The following is a 26,841-nucleotide window of genomic DNA, read 5'->3' on the forward strand; positions in this document are numbered from 1 at the left end:
AAAGTGTTTCATTTATTTAATATTACACTTGAATTAAAACTGAAATGGAGATACTTGTATGACAAAGGCACGATATGATTTTCTGTACAGCTGCCGCTTTTTCTCCCAGCGACAAGGAAATATGAATGACTTACAATGCATTTCTCAAGCAGATAAGACGAGCGGAAAATGCTCCTATCGGGGTAAAAAAAGAAAAAAAATAATGCTCCTGTTCAAAAGACTCTGAAATGCGGGCCACCAGCTTCTTCTTCTATTTTCGCCAACACCTTCGAAAACCTTTTCAAAATTTTTGGCATGCGAACACATTCGCGCTCTTTTCAATCACTCACTCCCATAAGCCCCATAACTGTAATTCGCTCACACCCACTATTCTATCGCTGTATGTCACTCGTACCCACTTGCCCATTCTCTCATTAATGCAGCCTAACTCATTATATTTTTGTGTCTGTGTAACTGTCATTGGCCTGAATGAGATTTTCACTCTGCAGCGGAGTGTGCGCTGATATGAAACTTCCTGGCAGATTAAAACTGTGTACCGGACCGAGACTCGAACTCGGGACATTTGCCTTTCGCGGGCAAGTGCTCTACCAACTGAGCTGCCCAAGCAAGACTCACACCCGGTCCTCACAGCTTTACTTCTGCCGGTACCTCGTCTCCTACCTTCCAAACTTTACAGAAGCTCTCCTGCGAACCTTGCAGAACTAGCACTCCTGGAAACAAACCCCAGGCGGTGGTTAAGCCATGTCTCCGCAATATCCTTTCTCTCAGGAGTGCTAGTTCTGCAAGGTTCGCAGGAGAGCTTCTGTAAAGTTTCGAAGGTAGGAGACGAGGTACTAGCAGAAGTAAAGCTATGAGGACCGGGTGTCAGTCGTGCTTGGGTAGCTCAGTTGGTAGAGCACTTGCCCGCGAAAGGCAGAGGTCCCGAGTTCGAGTCTCGGTCCGGCACACAGTATTAATCTTCCATGAAGTGTCATTGGCCTGTCTTGCAGCAACACTCTGCTTCGTTCTGTCCTACTACTAGTGTCTCCCCTCAGTGTCACTGTCTCCCTCGTGTTCTCTCATACTGCTACTACCTCATTCATTCCTCCTCATTGCTGCTGTCTCTTCTCACCGTCACTATTTCCCTCTTCTTCACTGTCACTGTCCTAGTCTCTCTGTCTCCCTCATTATCACTGACTCTCACACACTTCCACTTTATCGCTCTCTTTATTTTTCTCCCTCTGGCACAGCTTCGTTCACTCTTTTCCTAGCACTGTTCTGTCATTGTCAGCTATGTTCCACTGCCACTGATCTTCACACGCTCTATCGCGCTATCCATACCTCAACCACTATCTTCCAGTGTTTATTATTTTTCCATCTCTTTCCCACTACCACTCTCTCCTTCTCTGTCAGCATAAATAGCGCGAATATGTTCACGTGCCAACTTTTTGGGAAATTTTTAGAGGGGCAGGAGAAGGCAGACTGAGGCAGCCAATACTCCACAATTCCGTCTGAGTCTTTTAAGCAGGACCATACTAGCCCTTTTTGTGCTCCGACAGCAGCATTTTCCCGCTAGTTCCTGCACTCCTCTGCTGCAGCATGGCGTCTCACTCGTACGAAAAGAGCTCTCAGTGTCAGTGAAATTCTGATAGTTTATTTATGCGAAACTGAAATAACGCTTAACTAGTTTTACAAATCAGACCGTACTTTATGACCACAAAAATTTTTCATATGCTTCAGTGCAACAACATAGCGCTCCCAGAACGTTTTTCATAACAACGAAGACACTTTACACTATATTTCTCTGTGCTAGACCACAGAGGAGATGCTTTAAATCATATTTCTCCGTGCTACGTCAGTTTACAAACTACGTTTTCGCCTCACGCCGGAGTTTACGTGCGTATTTTAAGTGCAGAAGAAGGGTAACTTTGAACCACTGTATCTCGTAAACGGATAAAGGTAATAAGCAAATTTAGAAGGCTGTTCGAGATCGGGATCTTAGGACTATGTCGTAAAAATTTCAGCTGTTTGTTGTACGTGGCCGTCTTGAAAACAGCGGTTCCGTTTTGGTTTCCAAAAACCATGTTTGTGGATGGGGGAAGATAGAATTCTAGATAAATGGCTAGAGAATATATGATTAAAATTTGTGCTGTTTGTGTTAGTTATTTAGATATCCGCTGATGTTGGCGAAAAAAAGGTGAAAAATCTTTTTTCCATAAGATCCCTATGGTGCACCGTATGCCGCATCTAATACAGAGTCAACCGACTTGCACCATTTGCCTAAGCTGGAGCTGGAGGAGGCGTGCAGTATTCAAACTTTGTCCCTGTACTGTAGGACAATTGTAGTAAGACGATCATTATGGAGGGTGGACGAATGGTCACTAGACGAAGGGCTAACCAAAACACTTCACTTTACCTTCCTAACACCAAAAGAATCTGAAGCACGAGCTCCCGAAAAATCCCTTTTTTATTGGCAGCGCTTTCGAACATATTGATGGCGGATACTAGGACCCGAAGCATGAGCTCCTGAAAAATCCAATTTTTATTCGCGGTGCATTGCAACACAGGGCTATTACAAATGATTGAAGCGATTTCATAAATTCACTGTAGCTCCATTCATTGACATATGGTCACGACACGCTACAGATACGTAGAAAAACTCATAAAGTTTTGTTCGGCTGAAGCCGCACTTCAGGTTTCTGCCGCCAGAGCGCTCGAGAGCGCAGTGAGACAAAATGGCGACAGGAGCCGAGAAAGCGTATGTCGTGCTTGAAATGTACTCACATCAGTCAGTCATAACAGTGCAACGACACTTCAGGACGAAGTTGAACAAAGATCCACCAACTGCTAACTCCATTCGGCGATGGTATGCGCAGTTTAAAGCTTCTGGATGCCTCTGTAAGGGGAAATCGACGGGTCGGGCTGCAGTGAGCGAAGAAACGCTTGAACGCGTGCGGGCAAGTTTCACGCGTAGCCCGCGGAAGTCGACGGATAAAGCAAGCAGGGAGCTAAACGTACCACAGCCGACGGTTTGGAAAATCTTACGGAAAAGGCTAAAGCAGAAACCTTACCGTTTACAATTGCTACAAGCCCTGACACCCGATGACAAAGTCAAACGCTTTGAATTTTCGGCGCTGTTGCAACAGCTCACGGAAGAGGATGCGTTCAGTGCGAAACTTGTTTTCAGTGATGAAGCAACATTTTTTCTTAATGGTGAAGTAAACAGACACAATGTGCGAATCTGGGCGGTAGAGAATCCTCACGCATTCGTGCAGCAAATTCGCAATTCACCAAAAGTTAACGTGTTTTGTGCAATCTCACGGTTTAAAGGTTACGGCCCCTCTTTCTTCTGTGAAAAAAACGTTACAGGACACGTGTATCCGGACATGCTGGAAAATTGGTTCATGCCACAACTGGAGACCGACAGCGCCGACTTCATCTTTCAACAGGATGGTGCTCCACCACACTTCCATCACGATGTTCGGCATTTCTTAAACAGGAGATTGGAAAACCGATGGATCGGTCGTGGTGGAGATCATGATCAGCAATTCGTGTCATGGCCTCCACGCTCTCCCGATTTAACCCAGTGCGATTTCTTTCTGTGGGGTTATGTGAAAGATTCAGTGTTTAAACGTCCTCTACCAAGAAACGTGCCAGAACTGCGAGCTCGCATCAACGATGCTTTCGAACTCATTGATGGGGACATGCTGCGCCGAGTGTGGGAGAAACTTGATTATCGACTTGATGTCTGCCGAACCACTATATGGGCACATATCGAACATTTGTGAACGCCTATAAAAACTTTTTGAGTTTTTGTATGTGTGTGCAAAGCATTGTGAAAATATCTCAAATAATAAAGTTATTGTAGAGCTGTGAAATCGCTTCAATCATTTGTAATAACCCTGTACATTGGTGGAGCATACTGTCACATGCATACCAATGTAAGTACTTACTTGTTTGAGAGAGTACTATTGTAATACGTTGCTAGATATCATGCAATGGGTGTAGTTGCGGTTGCTCAGATCTGCTATCTATCTGAAAAACACGTTTATAGTTTAAACATATCTATACGCTGTTTAACTTTCTCAGTGTTTGAGTTTGGATTTAACTCAATGGCGACACTGTCCTCTGCTTTAATATGTTTGTTTTCTTTCTTTAGAAGGAGTGGTACGTGTGTCTATTTTTGTCATACAGCGACTTCAAAACGGTTGTAACGTGTCAGAGAACGATGGTGATCTCATTTCGCCACAGAAGCAATACTGCACGCTACGTTAAGGTGTGGACGCTGTTAGGGCCAGCTCAACTTTTCAGCTTTCATTACCAGTTTTATTCAGATTATCGACTATCAGTGATGAAATTTGCTGCTTGCTGTTTTAAATTACACAAGTAAACTACGTTAATAACAATAATGGCGCTCTTGGTTACAATGTGTGCTGACTTTGGATTGAAAGCAGTGTCTAACGGTGATCCTTTATACAACTATTAGTAGGTCCACACGAGATGAGCATAAAATGTCGTACATAGACACATCTGCTTCTATCTATAGTCATACAGATACTGTGGGTTTCAAATTACTTCCCATTACAGTTAGCTGACTGAAGGCTGGTAAACAGTTACTAACTGCAAAATCAACGTAAAATGACATTACAAAGAAACTCAAGTTTTTCGAAATAATTCCCCTCATATATCTATGTGAAGATCATGCGTGAGCTATAGCCAGAATGCGTTAACATAAGAGACATATTCAGAAAGTAAGGTGCTATTGGGCGCGAAATGGAAATCACTGTGAAAATCCGATGAAACTCTGAACAGACCTGTCGAGCACTGTCTTTAGTGTGCCTGTCGATTGCTTCACGTCGCTCTTTTCAGTTCGGAGCGAAAAGTGATCACGTAGAAATGCTTAAAACAATGTTGTCTCCAGGCAAGTATGTGGATATGGTGAGAGATTTCGCCTGAAGCTATGCAACCCACATAATGTGCATGTCATGCATTTCTTTCTTCAAGACAATTTTCAGCTGCATTCTGCAAGGGCAATGAAGCCACTCCTGCAGCGTGTTGGATGGGAAGTGTTTGATCACCCACAATACAGCCCCATCTCTGCTCACATGAATCGCTGGCTACAAAGAAAACATTTTGTCACAAACAATGCAAGGCAAACCAGCGTAGAGAATCGCAGGGAAGCACATGCAGCTGCTTCCTTTGACGAGGGTACTGGAAAGAAGAGAAATCAGAAGCCCATGTACTCAATGATGGATTACCTCACGGCTCTGTTCTTGCTCCTCTACACACCTGGCCTGCTGAATTTGACCTGCCGAAAATTTCAATATGCAGATGACCCGGCAATTTCATATCAGAGCGAAGACCTTTCTGAATGTGAAGAACACCTAATGAACAGCCTTACTAAACTTTAAGAGTATTTTGAGACATGGCGACTGAGACCAAATGTTTGTAAAACCGAGGTAAGCCTGTTCCACCTCTCTAATCACCTTTCATCAGCAAAGATCAGTCCACATTTCGGCCCCACTGGCACAGTCAGGTACAACGAAAGCCGAAAATACCTGGGAGTCATTCTGGACAGAACTTTAACACACAAAACACCTTTCCAACCTGGCCAAGAAGATACAAACACGAGTGAAACTTATGAGAAAGCTGGCAGGCAGTACATGGGGAGCAACCACATCAGTCCTCCGAGGAGCGTCCCTTGCACTGGTATACTCTGCAGCAGAATACTGTACACCAGTTTGGCTCCGAAGCGCCCACGTAGTGAAAGTAGAAGTCCAACTGAACTCAGTTATGAAAGTAATTAGTGGTACAGTCCGGTCTACCCCTACTTGCTGGCTACCAGTTCTTTCCAACATCTGTCCTCCAGACCTCCGTCGAAAGGCTGCTCTTTACAACCTCTGTCAGCAAGTTTCTGAAAAAAACTCGATCCCTCTTCATGACGATTTGCTATCACTGCCCAGGAAACGCCTCAATTCTAGAACATTAGCATATGAAATGGGAGTCCAAAAGCTATCCACAGGATACGACCAGGACGCAGAGTGGAAACGTGAGTGGCAAGCTACAGGAACCCGAAACCACGAACTTGTAGACAATCCAACAGTTCCAGTGCCAGGCTTCCACCAACCAAGGGAGGTGTGGGTGCAGCTAAACAGATACTGGTCAACATGCACAGGTGGGGCTTTTCAAGTGACAGTGTGTGTGACTGTGGTGACACCCAAACAATGAGCCACATTGTGAATGACTGTCCAATCAGACGCTTCCCTGGTGGCATTGAGAAGCTCCATCAAGCATCCCACGAGGCACTCCGCTGGATCGAGTCCATCAACATCCGAGTGTAGTTTGAGCCGTTTTAAAACTTGTGTACTGTATATAATTTCACATGTTCATTTTTATATATATTTCTTTGTTTTGCTAAATGTGTATTACTGTGATTGATGCATACGATTATAATAATAACTGGAAAGTATGTAAAACGACACGACAAATGTCTAAGCATTAGCGGCGATTATTTAGAGAGGTAGCTGCAAGGTGTGGCTAACAGTAGCGAATATATAATTTTTGATTTTCACTGTGCTTTTTATTTTGCGACCAAACTGACCTTACTTTCCTAACAGCTCTCGTACATAAAATGCAACTGTGAAAATTGAAGTAAACAAATACATCGTCGCAAAAGCAGCAAATTGGTTTTGTTCAATTTTCATCCCTAGTCAAGCATCACTCGTTGTATTTAATCACATGTAAGTGCCGTCAGTGTGGCGGTACTGAGAAAATTAAAGCAAAAAAGTAAAAACAAAGAGGAGTAAATGTAACAATTTCTTTAACTAATTAGATGTGTCTTGCTGGAAACTTGATTCAAGTCTCTCTCTGCCTAAAGAGTCATTTACACACGGTTATGTCGTACTTAAAGGTAGAAAATGAGGATTTAATGTGTAGTTGACAATGGTGTCATCATACCATAGGCTTAAACATAACAGGTATGGATGATGAAATGAGTTGTTTTCTTTTCAAAAGAAAGATCACATCATTTGCCTTAAATTATTTACGGAAATACGAGGGCGTCGCCTTACGTGTAACTTAATCTCCTTAATTTTGGAAGCGTTAACCTCTATGCCACCCCACTCTTATCTAAAATTATCCTTAACATAACATCATTAAGTACAGAGCCGCAACACTAACTACCATTTTCGCTTAAAATGATGGCAGTTTTTGAGGAATAATCATCCGTCGATTCTTTTCGTTACCGTGTTGTTAAATTACTTACGTTCATCAGCGCTCCACTTCTTCCGACATTATCAAAGAAATAAAGCGTCAATTAGCGACAAGAACAAAAGCAAACTGTGAATATTACTGACACGTGAGGGGCAAGCACGAATTTTGGGTTGTCACATACCTGTACGTGATGACGGAAGCCACGGCTAGGATGATGACTGCTGAGCTTAGGATGATGCTGAGCAGAGCGTAGTCCGGCAGGGCTGAAACACAAAAACCAGACGGCTCACAAGCGTTTCAGCGCGAAGTCTGCTTTCACATTACTGGGTAGAATAAAACATGCAGTACAACACTCTGAAAGTGTTCTTGGAATCCTGAAAAACACATATCCTACCCTGTGGTTAAACGTGGACTCTTTAATTATGTCCCCAGCTGCCTACTACATTCGAGTAACGACTTGTAACGAAATGTACATTTGTATTCCGAAGCCACTGTATAGTTTCTGGCATAGGTGACATACTATACCAGAATAATTTTCACCTCTTCCTATTCTATTCACTGATGGTATGTGGTAGGCAACAGCGTCGGCAGCACTCTGTGACTGAGTTTTCTTGAACTTTAGCGTCATAGACGTTTAGAAAGATGTACAGTGGCGAGTCAGACCTTTCCGGTAAGGTGAAAGTAAAGGTTTCGCGATCTGGCCGTAGACTGAATCATCGGGCCAGACCGACCGCCGTGTCATCCCCTCTCAGTGGCGTCACTGGATGCTGCATGGAAGGGCATGTGTTCAGCACAACGCACTACCGGCTGCTGTCTGGTTTCTTGACAATTGAGCGCTACTAATCGGTCGAGTAACTTCTCAGTTGGCCTAAGGGGGCTGGGGGCACCCTGGCTGAGTCCTTCCACTTAAGAAAAACTCCTAGCAGTACCAGGAATCGAACCTGAGTTCCCCGTATGGCAGATAGCGGTGCTGACTCCTGACCACTCGGATACGGAAGAAAGTAAAACATTATTACCGCCTGCTTATTGGTGTGTTGGTCCACCTTTGCAACGCAGTTTAGCAAGGATTTTGCGTGGCATAGATTAGACAGATCCTTGGAAGGATTTAAGATGCATGTGGCACAAAGGAAAGCTTTTCCTGTCAACTATGTGGCGGTGATTTGTGGTGCGAATCCCGTACATATTCCATAGGACTCGGGTCGGGCGCATTTGTCGGGCAAGAAAATAACGTGAGTTTACCGTCATGTTCCACTAACCACTGCAACACCATTATGGTCTCGTGACACCGACAGTTATATTGCTGGAGAATGTCATCGCTCTCGGTGGGATGCAAGAGGTCCGTGATAATGTTCATATGGTCCACAGCTCTCATAATGCCTTAAATAACTAACACATGTCGATTGGCAGCCCAGGTAAATGTCGTCAGTAGTATAATGCTGTCCCTCACAGGCCAGCGTCCTTAGCGCGGAACGTGTTTCGAGTAGATGTTCGGCTAGATGACGGTGTATCCATGTACTAGCATCGATCCTAGTGTAACAAGAAACGTGATTCATTCGAACAGGCGACACGTTTCCTTTGAGGCATGGTCCAATCTCGATGATCCTCAATCCACTGCCATCGTAACTGACGATGGCGTGTGGTCAACGTGAGGAAGACGTCTGCTACGGAACCCTATGTTCAACACTTTAGTCTGAACTGTGTGCTCTGAAGATGTTGTGCGTTATCCAGAATTGCACTCTGTCATTAGAAGTGCCACACATCGCCACCTATCCTGCTTTACAGAGCGAGAAAGGAGTTTGAAAGAACCCCCCCCCCCTCACCCCCCACTCGTACTACACCTCCAGAAATGTCCCAGGTTAGCAGGTGAGTCCATAGATGGAGCTATAAGGGGCGTACAGTATAACTGTCCACCTCTTTCCCGCCCGAGTTTTGCGGTAGTTGCCAGTCCGCCCTTGAACTGAATTAGTGAGCAGACGCGTAGGAATTCTTCCTACCTGATATGAGGAGATGCTCTAGTAGTTTTATGTCCCCTTGCAGATCCGTAGCAGCGCTGTCTGATTCTGAAAGTGCGACACTACTGTCCATGTTACGTAATGAAGCGGGAAGAAGTTTCCTGTGCTAGTAATTTTTGCACGGGATGCTATTAAGGTGCGTTTATCTTAGAGACAGCGTAAAACGAACTTGTTCACTGTGATTATAAGCTAACTATTAACGGTACGAGAGACTGGGCTACCGCATGACTAGATCAAAAGGCAACCTATTGACGACTGTCGATTACGTCGAGCAGTCTGCAACTTGCGCATACATTCGGTATAGTCGTATAAGATCGTACATGCTCGGTTAAGTCACAGTTATTCATTTAGTTATTATTATCAATGTTTCCGGGTATTGTAAAGTTACTGAAAGATACTATTTGTGACCCATAGACTCCTCTTAACACCTGAGTGGCAACTTCTGTTAGCAACATTTATTAATTACAGTTAATTGATTCGCGCCATAAAAAATTGTACTTTCCCTGCTTACCTCACGAGAGATTTCTGCAATGGCACTTCATCCCACTGGCTCTCAAAGTGCCACATGGCTAACAGTCCGTGCCAGTCAACGTGGGAACATACCGCTCGCTCCTTACTCTGTACGTACTGGAGCACTGATACAATCACTTCACATATGTGAAACAGCAAAGCTGGAAATAAAGTAGAATGCGCTCCACACATAAGGGGTACCTTACAAGCTCCACGTTCTGTGATAAGGCTGGACGTCCATCTAGTTACTTGCCGCTGGTTTCACCATTCATCATCCATTTTCTACAGTAGGTCACGGCAGTAGTGCGCGGAAAGCCGACCAGCTCCGCCTTTGACGAGTTGATCGTTCGCAGACACCGAGCCATAACAACAGCCCCTCTGAAACTTCCTGGCACATTAGAACTGTGCGACGAACGGGGGCTCCGACCTGGGTCCTTTGCCAACTGCAGGCTAGTGCTACACCGACTGAGCTATATGAGCGTCACTCACGACCTGCCCTCACAGATTTACCTCTGTCAATAACTCATTTACTTCCTTCCAAAGCACTAGCCAGATTGCCCAGTATCTTGTAGCTGTTTGAAACGTTCTTCATGATAACTGGCGCTATTCTCATCACTTACAATGTATATGAGCGCTATTGCCTACGGACTTGCCTTCACAGCCGGCTCGTCACACAGGCCACCATGGTGCTGCGATTCCTCTCGTCCATTCTCTTCACAGATGGGGCTATCTTTACCAAGGATAGTATCGCCAACCTACCGAACACCCACATGTGGGCTATAGAGTTCTCGTGCTTTGATGCTAGCGAACCTTTAGCTCCAGTTCAGCCTCATTGTGTGTTCAGGGTTTACTGACGACCACCTCTTGGGGCGGCATCCTTCCACAACGCCCCACAAGGGAGGCATATCTGTCCTTCCTGCGGTAGAAACTGCTGGATGAGATGCCTTTGGTTGTACGAAGGGTCACGTGCCTACTACTTTACTGATGTAGCGTATCACTGCCTCTAGAATGTGAAGCCAAAACTCTAGCACGGGCGGAGGTTCCCACTTACCTGCTGGGTTCTTATGGGTGCTTTCATCACTGCAACGTACACTGTCGAAAATCTTTTACCTCCAAATGGGTTTACATTCCTCGCAACACATTCTCGGGCCATATCCACATGAGTCTTTAATCTCTATTCTTTCGCTGACGGGCCATTCCGCTGCCTGTTTTAGTTTTTGCTAACTCGCTGTTGGGGTGTTTATTGAGCGCTTGTTGCGTTTCTGAAGTTTCAGTTTTTCCTGGTTTTTTTCAGTTTTTCCTGTAGTTTTAAAGTTTCTCTGTAGTTTTGAAGTTTTTCTAGTCATCAAGTTTTTTTCCTGTCATCGAGTTCTTTCCTGTCATCTAGTTTTTTCCTGTTATCAATTTTTTTCTGTTATCAGGTTTTTCCTGTTATTTTCTTCCTGTTGTATTTTCCAGTTTTCTCCTGTTGCATTTTCCAGTTTGTATTTTCCAGATTTTTCCTCTTGTATTTTCCAGTTCGTATTTTCCAGTTTTTTCTTGTTGTATTTTTCAGTTGGTATTTTTCAGTTTTTCCCGTTGTGTCAAATTTTACATTTTCCACGTGTATCCAGTATTTCACTGACCTCATCCTGCATTTTGTCCTCATTACCAAAATCACTCTGTGTATTTTCTGCACCATGGCACGTGTGCACAGCGCCAGTAGGAGGCATTCAGTCCAGCGATGGGCAGTAGTCTCAATATTGTGGGTCATCAGTATATGCTGGAGGAAGAAATATGTTTCCAAAATATTTCAGGAAAGTGGTATTTGTGTAATCTTGTGAATAACATGATATGCATTCGAAGTTGCAGATATTTACAATCATCAGCAGCATAATGGAATGACGACAGTGACAATATGTGCCGGACCGGGAATCCAACCTGTATTTCCCGACAGGTCACGTTAGCATTTTCTTGTTTTTTATCTAATCTTGTTTGTTGTTGTTCGTTGCATTTGTTCGTGCCAGACATCCCAAGACGCCAATTCAAGTTCAGCGTTGATCCATTCACTCAGGTTTTTCATTACAGAGGGCAGCTAACGCTCTGTCTGAACACGCTTATCTACTGTGAAGACGGTTTACTGATTCATGGAAAGCTGCTTCCATTGAGATTGATTTGGCAGAGGCCATAAGTCCCATCGGATTACGGAGGGGAAGGGGACGGAAGTCGTCTGTTTTGTTTCAGAGGAACCATGCTGGAAACTGCCTGAAGCGATTTAGGGAAATCACGGAGAACCCAAATCAGGATAACCGGAGCGGGTTTGAACCGTCTTCCTCCCGAATGGTAGTGGCCGTGCGGTTCTAGGCGCTGCAGTCTGGAACCGCGAGACCGCTACGTTCGCAGGTTCGAATCCTGCCTCCTGCATGGATGTGTGTGATGTCCTTAGGTTAGTTAGGTTTAAGTAGTTCTACGTTCTAGGGGACTAATGAGCTCAGTAGTTGAGTCCCATAGTGCTCAGAACCATTTGAACCATTTGAACCTCCCGAATGCGAGTGCAACGTGCTGCTGGAGGAAGTAATAAGGAAAGTGAAGGTCATGGAATTTTGTGAGTAACATGAAATACCTACATCTACATCTAAATCTACATGAATACTCTGCAAATAACATTTAAGTGCATGGCAGTGAGTTCATCTAACCACCTTCACAATTCTCTATTATTCCAATCTCGTATACCACGTGGAAAGAACGAACACCTATATCTTTCCATACGAGAACTGATTTCCCTCATTTTATCTTGTTGATCATTCCTCCCTATGTAGGTTGGTGTCAACAAAATATTTTCGCAATTGGAGGAGAAAGTTAGTGATTGGAATTTCGTGAGAAGATTCCGTCGCAACGAAAACGCCTTTCTGTTAACGATTTCCAGCCCAAATCCTGTATTATTTCTGTGACACTCTCTCCCATATTTTGCGATAGTACAAAACGTGCTGCCTTTCTTTGAACTTTTTCGATATACTCCGTAAGTCCCATCTGGCAAGGATCACACACCGCGCAGCAGTATTCTAAAAGAGGACGTACAAGCGTAGTGTAGGCAGTCTCCTTAGAAGGTCTGCTGCATTTTCTACGTGTCCTGGCAAAAAATGCAGTCTTTGGTTAGCCTTCCCCACAACATTTTCTATGAGTTCCTTCCAATTTAAGATGTTCGTAATTGTAATACCTAGGTATTTAGTTGAATTTACGGCTTTTAGATTAGACTGATTTATCGTGTAACCCAAGTTTAATGAGTTCCTTTTAGCACTCGTGTGGATGACCTCACACTTTTCGTTATTCAGGGTCAACTGCCAGTATTCGCACCATTCAGATATTTTTTCTAAATCTTTTGTAGTTTGTTTTGTTCTTCTGATGACTTTATTAGTCGATAAAAGACAGCGTCATCTGCAAACAACCGAAGACGGCTGCTCAGATTGTCTCCCAAATCGTTTATATAGATAAGGAACAGCAAAGGGCCTATAACACTACCTCGGTGAATGCCAGTAATCACTTCTATGTTACTCGATGACTTTCCGTCAATTACTACGAACTGTGACTTCTCTGACAAGGAAATAACAAATCCAGTCACATAACTGAAACGATATTCCATAAGCACGCAATTTCAATACGAGCCGCTTTTGTGGTTCAGTGTCAAAAGCCTTCCGGAAATCCAGAAATACGGAAACGATCTGAAATATCTTGTCAATAGCACTCAACACTTCATGTAAATAGAGAGCTAGTTGTGTTTCACAGGAACGATGTTTTCTAAACCCATGTTGACTGTGTGTCAATAGACCGTTTCCTTCGAGGTAATTCATATTGTTCGAGCACAATATATGTTCCAAAATCATGTTACATATCGACGTTAACGATATAGGCTTGTAATTTAGTGGATTGCTGCTACTACCTTTCTTGAATATTGGTGTGACATGTGCAACTTTCCAGTCTTTGGGGACGCATCTTTCGTCGAGCGAACGATTGTACATCATTGTTAAGTATGGAGCTAATGCATCAGCATACTTCGAAAGGAACCTAATTGCTATACAGTCTGGACCAGAAGACTTACTTTTATTAAGTGATTTGAGTTGCTTCACAACTCCGAGGATGTTTACTTCTACGGTTCTCATGTTTGCAGCTGTTCTCGATTCTAATTCTGGAATATTTACTTCGTCTTCTTCTATGAAGGCATTTCGGAAGGCTGTGTTTAGGACATCTGCATTGGCAGCACTGTCTTCGATAGTATCTCCACTGTTATCGCGCAGAGAAGACATTGATTGATTCTTGCCGCTAACATACTTCACATACGACCAGAACCTCTTTGGATTTTCTACCAGATTTCGAGACAAAGTTTCGTTGTGGAAACTGTTATAGGCGTCTCGCATTGAAATCCACGCTAAGTTTCGAGCTTCTGTAAAGGATCGCCAATATTGGAGATTTTGCGTCTGTTTAAATTTGGGATGTTTGTTTCGTTGTTAAAAAAAAATGGCTCTGAGCACTATGGGATTTAACTTCTGAGGTCATTAGTCCCTTAGAAATTAGAACTACTTAAACATAACTAACCTAAGGACATCAAACACATCAATGCCCGAGGCAGGATTGGAACCTGCGACCGTAGCGGTCGCGCGGTTCCAGACTGCAGCGCCTAGAATCGCTCGGCCACACCGGCCGGCGTTTCGTTGTTTCTGCAACAGTACTCTAACCCGTTTTGTGTACCAAGGAAAATCAGCTCCGTCGTTTGTTAGTTTATTTGGTATAAACCTCTCAATTGCTGCCGTTACTATTTCTTTGAATTGAAGCCACATCTGGTCTACACTTATATTATTGATGTAGAATGAGTGGAGATTGTCTCTGAGGAAGGCGTCAAGTGAATTTTTATCTGCTTTTGTGACTACGTATATTGTTCGAGGATTTCGGGATTTCAATATTCAATCTCGCTACGACAACGCTGTGTTCACTAATGCCTATATCTGTTTTGATGCTGCTTATTAACTCAGGACTATTTGTTGCTAAGAGGTCAAGTGTGTTTTCACAACCGTTTGCTATTTGCGTGGGCTCAAGAACTAACTGCTCGAAATAATTTTCAGAGAATGCGTTCAGCACAATGTAGGATGATATTTTATGCGTATCTCCGGAATTTGTGTTTCCGCCAACATATCGAGGGTAAATTAAAGTCACCACAAACTCTTATCGTATGAGTCAGGTATGTGTTTGAAATCAAACTCAAGTTTTCTTTGAACCTTTCTGAAACTGTATCATGCCTGCCGGTGTGGACGAGCGGTTCTAGGCGCTTCAGTCTGGAACCGCGGGACAGCCACGGTCGCAGGTTCGAATCCTGCCTCGCGCATGGATGTGTGTGATGTCCTTAGGATAGTAAGGTTTAAGTAGTTCTAAGTTCTAGGCGACTGATGACCACAGATGTTAAGTCCCATAGTGTTCAGAGTCATTTGAACCATTTTGAAACTGTATCATCTGAATTTGGAGGTCGGTAAAAGGATCCAATTACTATTTTATTCCGGTTGCCAACAATGACCTCTGCCCCAATTTCGCGACAAGTTAAACTACTACTGACAGCAACAAAATATATTAGAAGCTGCAAATATTGACATCCATCAGCTGCATAGTGGAATGAAGACAGCGGAAATTTCTGCCGGGCTGTGATTCGAACCAGGATGTCGCGTTACCACTACGCTATGCAAGCACGCTTCACGCGCAAACTAAAACTGCCATATGTTGTGAACCGTCGTATTTTGTGAACAAGGCTCTCCACGATACACAACGTCGCTCTTGTAACGCATCGAGCGGCAGTTCCTTGAACTTTTCTGTGATACACTTCCGCTGGTAAGAGAGAGAGAGAGAAAAAAGAAACATTGATGAAGAGTACAGCTCTTCCTCGAGTCCATTCTGCCACTGACGTTAATTGGAGGTGTTACGGGCTACAGACCCACGAACAGTACTCAAGATTTTGTCGAACTGTTACTTTGTAATTCACCTCGTTGCTTAGGATTCTTCAAATAAATCCGAGCCTTACACACGAGTAAGTTCATGAATTCGTTCGCTTTAGACGCATTGAGAAGCGGTGCTCCAGGCATATTTCAGAAACATTGCTATAAAAGTGCTTTCAAATGGTTAATTCTCGTTGTAAACAATCACAGCAACATTTTTAGAGACTGAATCAATTAGCTCGCTAGTATAATTAAAAAAATATGGTCATTTTATAAATTGTTTGCATTAGCAGACCTGCAAAAAATTGCTGTTAGTGTAAAATTTTCAGTAATAACCATAGAAGAGGCTATTACCTGCATTAACACAGAGAAGTGCACTTTTTATTAATAACTACGATATAACTGAACTTAGCTGAATAAGACGTGCAGTTATGAAAAAGACAGTGTAATTACTACGGAAGAAAGGTTAACTTCATTCACAGACTTTTGACCGAATGCTAACCGCCGTAAAGCAGTAAGAGCAATTCATTCATATATATTACATGAGATGGAAAATTGTTTAAATTAACTGCAATGATTTTACATGTGTTCTTCGTGTAATTTGTTACGTGTCCAATGCCTGTCGATGGTGTCTTATCGTCATCTCACTATATGTTGTCAAAAGTAGCGTCCTCATTCTACTGTTTTCATGGTACTACTTTACTTCGGGTGGGCTAATGAAGTTTCATTTTAGAATTACAAAGAGTGCTGGTTGGATCATTAGAGTCACATAGGTATTTCCAGGCGATGCATAGTAGAACATGGCCATACCAATCTTAGGTTTCGAAGTGTCAATAGTCGCACCTGTCAGCGATCTTGCTTAGTTTAATAATGAAGGGAAATAAAAGTGACTGCTAAAGTCTCCATTTACTGGAAGTATCGAGACCAGATCAAAAGTAACGTATCTCTTACGGTGCGTTAGTGTCCGTGAAATAAACTGTAGCACTGTAGTATTTGTGTACTACGAGAAGCGTTCAATAATGAATGCAACTTTTTTTTCTCAGGCAATTTCGGTTGAAAAAATGCGAAATTTGTTGTGGGACATCGTGAAATGTTCTTGCTTAAGCCCCTGCAGTTAAATGAAGTTCCGATAAGTGGCGGAGCTACCCATAGCCTTCGAAATGGCGTCTGCAATGGAGGTGTGTTCCAAGCAGAGAGCTGTCATTGAGTTTGGTTTGAGGGAAAACCACAGCATCTCAGATATTCACAGGCGCTTTCAGAATGTCTACGGGGACTGTCAGTGAAGAAAACCACGGTGAGTCGTTGGGCTAGTCGTCTGTTACCATCGCTACAAGGTCGCTAGAACCTGTCCGACCACCCGCGTGCCGGCCGGCCGCAAACAGCTGTGACTTATTCAATGTTGGAATGTGCGGACACTTTCATTCAAGACACAATCGTTCACCAATTGGGGTACTGAAAGATATGTTCCCCCTCTGTTCGTTGCCATCTAACAGAATATCTCTTACCTTCCGACGTCCATCTGTCTGGCCCAGTTTAGCATACAGTCCACGGGAAGCAGGACATACATGATGGGGAGGTTATTGCCGCAGCAAAATTTGGCTCCTATTACCGTAAGAACGGTATGATGCGTGATAGAGACCGACCGAGTAAGGTGGCGTAAGGTCGTCGCATTTAACGGAGATTCTGTCGAAAAATAGGTTTTGTAGGCAGAAGAGTGGGGAGTAATATGGTGTACTGGAATCCTGAATAAAGCCAACCTGCTATCAGAATAAAAGTGTTGTATTCACTTCTTAGCTAATTAGACTGGTCAACTCATATTTGTCTATATTTTTCTTTGACATAGTTTTGGAAATTACCAGGCTGTCATTTCCAGATTCTGTTTCATTCGCGTCTACACACATTTTCACGATGAAATGCAGTGAAGTTACTTGTACGTGTCGCGTGTGGCTTTTGAATTCGGTTCCGTGATTCTCTGTACATCTCACTTTCTATTCATAAGAATATTCGAGATTTTGTAACAGACACTACCACAAAATTTCCGTAAACCGATATTTTCAACAATGAGTATAATAAATTATAAAAGTCCCACGGGAATTTGAGTCGTTTTCTTCGTTGTTCGAGCCCTCAAGATTAATCATCGTAACGGCGCTTCCCGTTTCTATCAGACTGCATTATCTGCTCTTTACCTCTCATTACAAAGGGATGGAAATAGTTCATGTATAGGGTAGTGCATTGATGTTCGTCGACTGCGGCATTGTGTTTCTACCAACAGACTGACTGCCATGTTGCAGCGCTGCCAGGTTTCTCATTTCGGATTAATATGGTAACCTTAAGTGAGCACAGTTGAGTGTACTAAAGTACACTACTGCCCATTAAAATTGCTACACCACGAAGATGACGTGCTACATACGCCAAATTTAACCGACAGGAAGAAGATGCTGTGATATGCAAATGATTAGCTTTTCGGAGCATTCACACAAGGTTGGGGCCGGTGGCGACATCTACAACGTGCTGACATGAAGAAACTTTCCAACCGATTTCTCAAAAAACGTTGTTGTGATGTCTCGAGTAAGGAGGAGAAATGCGTACCGCCACGTTTCCGACTTTGATAAAGGTCTGATTGTAACCTATCGCGATTGCGGTTTATCGTATCGCGACATTGCTACTCGCGTTGCTCGAGATCCAATGACTGTTAGCATAATATGGAATCGATGGGTTCAGGAGGGTAATACGGAACGCCGTGCTGGGTCCCAACGGCCTCGTATCATTAGCAGTCGAGATGACAGGCATCTTATCCGCATAGTTGTAACGGATCGTGCAGCCACGTCTCGATCCCTGAGTCAACAGATGGGGACGTTTGCAAGACAACAACCATCTGTACGAACAGTTCGAAGACGTTTGCAGCAGCATGGACTATCAGCTCAGAGACCGTGGCTGCGGTTACCCTTGACGCTGCATCAATGACAGGAGTGCCTGCGATGGTGTAATCAACGACGAACGTGGGTGCACGAATGGCAAAACGTCATTTTTTCGGATGAATCCAGGTTCTGTTTACAGCATCATGATGGTCGCATCCGTGTTTGGCGACATCTCGGTGAACGCACATTGGAAGCGTGTATTCGTCATCGCCATACTGGCGTATCACCCGGCGTGATGGTATGGGGTGCCATTGGTTACACGTCGCGGTCACCTCCTGTTCGCATTGACGGCACTTTGAACAGTGGACGTTACATTTCAGATGTGTTACGACCCGTGGCTCTACCATTCATTTGATCCCTATGAAACCCTACATTTCAGCAGGATAATGCACGACCGCATGTTGCAGGTCCTGTATGGGCCTTTCTGGATACAGAAAATGTTCGACTGCTGCCCTGTCCAGCAAATTCTCTAGATCTCTCACCAATTGAAAACGTCTGGTCAATGTTGGCCGAGCAACTGGCTCGTCACAATATGCCAGTCACTACTCTTGATGAACTGTGGTATCGTGTTGAAGCCGCATGGGTAGCTGTACATGTACACGCCATCCAAGCTCTGTTTGACTCTCTGCCAAGGCGTATCAAGGCCGTTATTACGGCCAGAGGTGGTTGTTCTGGGTACTGATTTCTCAGGATCTATGCACCCAAATTGCGTGAAAATGTTATCACATGTCAGTTCTAGTATAATATATTTGTCTAATGAATACCCGTTTATCATCTGCATCTCTTCTTGGTGTAGCAGTTTTAATGGCCAGTAGTGTACATGCAGACGAACGTTGGTTTCATGATAGCCCACTTATATGAAAATAATTCGCCTACACCTTCACATTAGGCAGTGCTAGTTACAGAGTGTAAGAGTTAGGAGGATTGGTATGTAGACCCTTAAAAGTAAGCTGTACACTATTTTCGTACAAATTTTTAAGCGCTCATTGTTTGCCAAATTCATAATTTTCTGAATATACTATTAAGGGTTTTCTTCTCCTCCGCAGGTCATTGAAGCTCCTTCAAAATAATTGGCCGTTGTGTCTGTCTTGAAAGTACTTTCGTGACATCTGTTCTTTGGGTCACGCAGTGGAAAATATGTCTTTTAATGGCATGATTATTATGAACAACAGCCCGCAGTGTAGCTGGCTGTTGTTAATAATAAACGTTTGTGAGTGTTTCTTGAAGTATTATTTCTCTGCAGGTCTTGCTCACAGGGACATGGCCTCGTGTTACAGGTGAGTCTCGTCTTACTGACTTAAGTTGGAGGAGCTGTTGTACTTACACAGATCCGGACACAGTGATCCATCGTACGCACACTGAGGGGTGTCCAGCGGTGGTTCCGTTCGCCCACCTGGCCAGTGTATGCTTCTGTGCCGGATGTGGTGCAGTACACCCCTGCTGTAGTGAACCACCGTCTGAAATACAAGTGGAGGATTAGAGATTAAACAAAAATATGACAAGTTAGCGATAACCAATTTTAAAACTAAGAAGATAAACCTCCCAACCCGGAAGCTTATTCTCAAATGTCCTACAACTTTATCAAAGTATCAGAAATTACAATTTTTGTATGACATCAGCCATGGGAAACATACATACACATTACAGACACCATCTGATCAAAAGAATCTTGACAGCTATTACTGGACGTTAATATGCGTCATGTTCACCGTTTGCTTTTATAAGGCTTGAACTCCGCTTGGAATACCTTCAGTGAACTGTCCGTGTGTCTCTGGAGGAATGGCAGCCCATTCTTCCTCAAGAGCATGAATTTGAGAAGGCAGTGATTCTGGACGTTGGGATCTGGAACGAATCTGATGTTCTCTCTCATCCCAAAGGTGACCCACTGGTTTCCGACCGGGACTCTGGCCAGAGCAGACCATTTTAGGAACCTATTGTCTATCAACCATTGAGTCAAAGATGCAGCTCTATGAAATGGTACATTGTCATGCTGATGCGAACAATCATCGACTTGGAACTGTGTATCTACTGTACACTGTACGTAGTGATGTAAAATACTTTCATATCATTCTTAAGCCCAATAAGGGGGCCACACACTAGTAACGAAGAACACCCACTTAAAACAACATCACTCCCTCTATAGCACTGCACATGATGGCATGTGGCGTTCTCCAGGGATTCGCAAAACCTAAACAGTTTCATTCGACTTTCACAGTGTACAGGTTGAATTTTCAGTTCAAGTTGCTGGTTTCCAGGCATTCGCTCTCTGATGACGCCTCCTAGCAATGACTGCAGAGATGTGTGGCTTATGGGGAGCTGCTGGAACATTATACCTCATTCTTTTTAACTCATTAAGCCGTCGGCACACGGACCGTGCATCCGAGCTTTGAGCTTGGCGAGTTTCTGACGTCATAGCGTGGAATAGCACGTTCGGGAGTCTTTCCGAACGTGCAAATCAATATCTGGCGTGTCAGATATTCTGAGCGTGCGTCTGAGCGTTGACCAATGAGATGGTACAACGCCACCTACGTCACACGCACGCCGTCTCTCTTCAGTACAGAGTTGTGAGGCGCCATATTGGCATTCATTTCAAGCTTATACGTGTCTATGCCGTTTCTGAGCACTAGAAAATTCAGAATCACTGGAAAACCCGTTGTTAACTGTGTGACTCGTTCCAATAAAATAACGACAAAACATCATATTCATGGCAAAAGAATTGTTGTAACTTGCGTATTATGAGAGTAGGCTATTTGAAGTCAGCGACACACAGAAGATCCACCCAAAACGCATTGTTCTTGGTACAATTGGTCATAATTAAATTTCAATTAGTAACATATGTACGATAAGGTTTTCGGCAACGGGTAACATACTTTGATTACTTGCAATATATATGTGTGTGTGTATTATTAGTTTAATATAAGTATATACTACCATATTTGATGTTATTTAAATATAAGTTCACCTTTTTTTGAGGGGTGACTTCGTTCGATTGGCTTAATCTACAGGAGAGCTTACGCTACTTGTATAAAGATATTTTGCTCCTTTTTCTTTTACGCTTCGTAATTCACATGTTGCAAATCTTATGCGGAGAAGTATTCCAAATTTGTACCGCACCGGTTGTAATGGAACTTTTGTAAGCGTGTGTCCTTATTGATTGGACGTGGCTCTTTCCTTTTCGCGGACGAAGGAGGAAATGTGCGTTGTAATAGAGCTAACGTGGGAATTTTACGCGCTCCCGTTGAGTAATCAGTGTCATTCACGAACTAGAAACATCCCTCAACTGCCGCTGGAGTGCGTTGCGATCGCGTATACCACGTTGGGGCCCACGTACCGTATGCCCAAGTCGCATCGTTCCTGAGCGTTCAGCAGCACGTTGAACTTGGCACGCTCAACGTTAACGTTCGACTGCACGGTCCGTGTGACGACGGCTTTATGCACAGCCACTGTGCTAGCCGGACTACTGCTAGCACTTTCCGAATCACGAGTGATTCCTTTCGCTGGTTCCACGCGACTTTTGCAACCGCTCTCCGCAACGCCCAACGATCCCTGTCCGTCACAACATGAAGTCAGCCTGGTCTTTGTTTAGCTGTGGATGTTCCTCCTAATTTATTCGCGCTTTTCAGAAAGCTGATTTATTCAAACCAAGCTGGCGCCGAAAACATTAGTAATCTGTTTCGCGTGCGTTCACTTAAAGGCAAAGAAGGTGGCCGCCATCGTAACAAAATAAGCGAAATCAGTGACTACAGTACTAGTCACCATATACAAAGGTCGTCAGGCAGGAGGTTCTTCTCTGCAGATATTTCTGGGCATCGACAAACAATGACAGCAGAAGTGAATAAATTAAACAGAGTCACCTGTACATCACTAGGACCATCACACAATTTAACGACATCCTTCCGTTTTGTAGCAAAATCCAGATTATTATTCATAAGCGAACTCATGGTGACATTAACTTGGCAGTTGATATGTTTATTTGGTTATTCAGGAGCTTAGATATTTAATTATCAAAAACCATACTTAAAAACCTGCACAGTACCTTGCAGCTAGTGGTACGTTAAGAACAGAAGGTATTTTAGGAATTAGTAGTTAATTAATGGCATGCAATACCACAATTTTAGATAGCAAAAGGTATCGTGTATTTTACAGTTTAAAGGTGTCCAATGTTCTACATTGTCACGTTTTTTGTTTGTAGAAAATGCGTTTATGCCACCGATTTAATGAGAAGTAAAGGGAGACATTATTATCAAGGCAGTAAAATAAACTACATTGAAGAAAAAGATAAAAAGATGTTGGAAATCTAAATCAAAATGTCCAGATGGAGATTTGTCCGCTGATGGCTAGTGAAGTCCGTGCTAATAATAATAATAATTATTATTATTCATTTTTATAAAAAAATAAACAATATTTATAAGCATTAAGTACTGGGACTCAAACAACATATACGTTCAATTAACTTACAGGATTCAATAGCAGTATCGGTCATCATCGGAATGCTTCTTAACAGTGTTTCAAACATAGATGGAGCAAACGGATCTTTCCGAAGAAGTATGAGTTAATGTGGACTTCGGCATATGTGGGAAAACATGAAGCTCTTGTATGATATAAATAGCTCACCGGGCTGGAATGCCTATAGCTGCTTCTTTATCAGAGCATCTTCTCACGTCGCCTGTTAGACTGAGTTTCACTACTGGCCATTAAAATTTCTACACCAAGAAGAAATGCAGATGATAAACGGGTATTCATTGTACAAATATATTATACTAGAACTGACATGTGATTACATTTTCACGCAATTTGGGTGCATCGATCCTGAGAAATCAGTACTCAGAACAACCACCTCTGGACGTAATAACGGCCTTGATAAGCCTGGGCATTGAGTCAAACAAGGCTTGGATGGCGTGTACAGGTACAGCTGCCCATGCACCTTCAACACGATACCACAGTTCATCAAGAGTAGTGACTGGCGTATTGTGACGGGCCAGTTGCTCAGCCACCATTCACCAGACGTTTTCAATTGGTGAGAGATCTGGAGAATGTGCTGGCCAGGGCAGCAGTCGAACATTTTCTGTATCCAGAAAGGCCCGTACAGGACCTGCAACATTTGGTCGTGCATTATCCTGCGGAGTCGTAGGGTTTCGCAGGGATCGAATGAAGGGTACAGCCACGTGTCGTAACGCATCTTAAATGTAACGTCCACTGTTCAAAGTGCCGTCAATGCGAACAGGAGGTGACCGAGACGTGTAACTAATGTCACCCCATACCATCACGCCGGGTGATACGCCAGTATGGCGATGACGACTGCACGCTTCCAATGTGCGATCACAGCGATGTCACCAAACATGGATGCGACCATCATGACGCTGTAAACAGAACCTGGATTCATCCGAAAAAATGACGTTTTGCCATTCGTGCACCCAGGTTCGTCATTGAGTACACCATCGCAGGCGCTCCTGTCTGTGATGCAGCGTCAAGGGTAACCGTAGCCATGGTCTCCGAGCTGATAGTCCATGCTGCTACAAACTTCGTCGAACTGTTCGTGCAGATGGTTGTTGTCTTGCAAACGTCCCCATCTGTTGACTCATGGATCGAGACGTGGCTGCACGATCCGTTACAGCCATGCGGCTAAGGTGGCTCTCATCTCGACTGCTAGTGATACGAGGCCGTTGGGATCCGACACGGTATTCCGTATTACCCTCCTGAACCCACCGATTCTGTATTCTGCTAACAGTCATTGGATCTCGACTAACGCGAGCAGCAATGTCGCGATACGATAAACCGCAATCGCGATAGGCTACAATCCATCCTTTATCAAAGTCGGAAACGTGATGGTACGCATTTCGGCTCCTTACACGAGGCATCACAACAACGTTTCACCAGGCAACGCCGGTCAACTGCTGTTTGTGTATGAGAAATCAGCACGTTGTAGGTGTCGCCACCGACGCCAACCGTGTGTGAATGCTCTGTGTGAAATCGTTTGCGTATGACAGCATCTTCTTCCTGTCGGTTAAACTTCGTGTCTGTAGCACGTTATCTTCGTGGTATGCACACGGTATGCACAAACATGAATATTTTATAAGTTCGTTTGTTATTTTTGTATTAGCTGTTGCGATTGTTAACAAACATTAGGTAGCGGATACAAAAACGAATTAAAGTGTAAGCACAAAGAGAAAACAAAAGGAAAGAATAATAACTGTCGAGTGTTACTAGAACCAATTTGTTCCCTGAAAAAACCGACAAACAAACTGAGAGTCGTCAAACAACCGGAGGATGTAATAAAAACAGCGACCAGCGACGCAAATGAGTTCCACTGCTCACTTGAAGGGACGCAAAGCAGTGGCGGAAAATCGCAGCCAAAGCCTGGTACAGCACTGACGTGAATGAAATCCAACGTGCCATTTTTCCGGATTACGTAGACAGCCCGCAGAAGAGGAATTATTACTTGAAATATTGCGCAGAAATCCTCTGCCTGTCTTTAAACATATTCTAAAGAGACACAAAAGATTTTCTGCTAAAAATGGTGTTAGCTATAGGTGCACTGCGAGATACTTAACACAGCTGATTGCCACTAGTAAAATGATGAACCTATAGACTTAGTACGTGAAGTGGCAGAGATTCGATTCGCTGTAAACTAACTTTCTTGTATATATAAAACATAGATACCTCCGTTTTAACGTTGTGCAGTTAATTTTCAACAGTACTATAGTTGTGACTGTTCTTTGGCTATTAATCGAAGAGGGCTACTTGTGGTGGGAGGTAAAACTAGCGGTAACATTGATATGACGTCTTGAAATAATAATAATTATATAATAATAAATTAATCCCATCGCAGTCCAGCAGAAGTGCGAAGATTATCACGAATTGATTATTCACCGAGATTTGGCCTTGATTATACGAACGACGTTCAGTAATTAGTGCAAGACATCCTTTTCTCGGCCAATTTCGGTTGAAAAAACGCAGAACTTGTCGTGGGACGTGGTGGAATATTGCGGCTTCAGCCCCTATGCCTTCATGAAGTTCTGCTAGGAGGCGGCACTAGACGTGGGGTTTGTAATTGAGGTGTGTTACAACCATAGAACTGTTGTTGAGTTCCTTGTCGTGGAAAATCAGAGCATCGCAGATACTCACAGACGCTTGCAGAATGTCAACGGGCACCTGGCAGTCATCACTGCAACTAACTAAATTAAACTCCACCAGAACAGTCCATGAAAGCCCAACGGTACCGAACGACCGCCGTGTCATCCTCAGACAACAGGCGTCACTTGATGCGGGTATGGAAGGACCTGTGACCAGCACACCTTGGTAACGCGAACCTGTCCAGTCTCCCGGGTGCCGGCAGGCCTCATATGGCTGTGACTTCTGCAGTGGTGAAACGTGCGAACAGTCTCATTAGAGGTGACCTACGGATCACAATCAAACATCTTGCTGTTCAACTGGACGTCTCTGTTGGCAGTGCTGACACATTCGTCCACCAGTTGGGATACTCAAAGATGTGAGCCGGCCAGGTCCCTCGCTGTTTAGTTAAAGACCATAAAGTGTAATGAAGCACTATCTGTGCGTTATTGCTTGCACAGGGGTTAATAACTTCAAACCGGAAACTAACCGGCAACCCATGAAGTGACAGCACGCCAACTCTCCTTAGAAGAAAACATTGAATGCCGCGCCCTCAGCCGGTAAATTCATGGCGACGGTCTTCTGGGACTCTGGTGGGGTTATGCTGTTTGTTGTCCTCCCTCCTGGTGTAAGGATCATAGCCGAGGTTTTGCATTACCCTCAGGAAATTGAAGAAAGGAATTCATCGTATTCGTTGCTATGAAAATGCAATCGAACTTCTACATGACAAGGAAAGGCCTCTCGAAAGTCTGTGCAACTGGGAGGAGCTCATAAAGCTTTACTGGACTGTTCTCCCTCATCCATCCTGCAGCCCGGATCTCGCATCTTCCGACTTCCATCTGTCTGGCCTAATGAAGAATGCACTCTGGGGAAACAGTTCGTGGATAATCGAGCGATTACTGATGCAACACCGCCGGCCGAAGTGGCCGTGCGGTTAAAGGCGCTGCAGTCTGGAACCGCAAAACCGCTACGGTCGCAGGTTCGAATCCTGCCTCGGGCATGGATGTTTGTGATGTCCTTAGGTTAGTTAGGTTTAACTAGTTCTAAGTTCTAGGGGACTAATGACCTCAGCAGTTGAGTCCCATAGTGCTCAGAGCCATTTGAACCATTTGAACTGATGCAACAAGATGTTGTCTCCGACATCGACCT

The 26,841-nt window shown here is 43.8% G+C and overlaps 1 protein-coding gene across 1 annotated transcript in view; it reads right to left on the bottom strand.

The window, feature by feature from the left end:
- The window catches only part of LOC124795601 (atrial natriuretic peptide receptor 1-like), a 369,591-nt gene that overhangs the window by 253,243 nt on the left and 89,507 nt on the right, over positions 1-26,841 (bottom strand). The window contains exons 5-6 of the mRNA XM_047259672.1: positions 19,907-20,039; positions 7,373-7,454 (exon numbers count right to left, since the gene is read on the bottom strand). Of these exons, the coding sequence (XP_047115628.1) occupies positions 7,373-7,454; positions 19,907-20,039 (215 nt within the window). The remainder of the gene's footprint in view (positions 1-7,372; positions 7,455-19,906; positions 20,040-26,841) is intronic.

Source organism: Schistocerca piceifrons, chromosome 4 (assembly GCF_021461385.2).
Source record: "Schistocerca piceifrons isolate TAMUIC-IGC-003096 chromosome 4, iqSchPice1.1, whole genome shotgun sequence".
Classification (NCBI taxonomy): Eukaryota; Metazoa; Arthropoda; class Insecta; order Orthoptera; family Acrididae; genus Schistocerca; species Schistocerca piceifrons.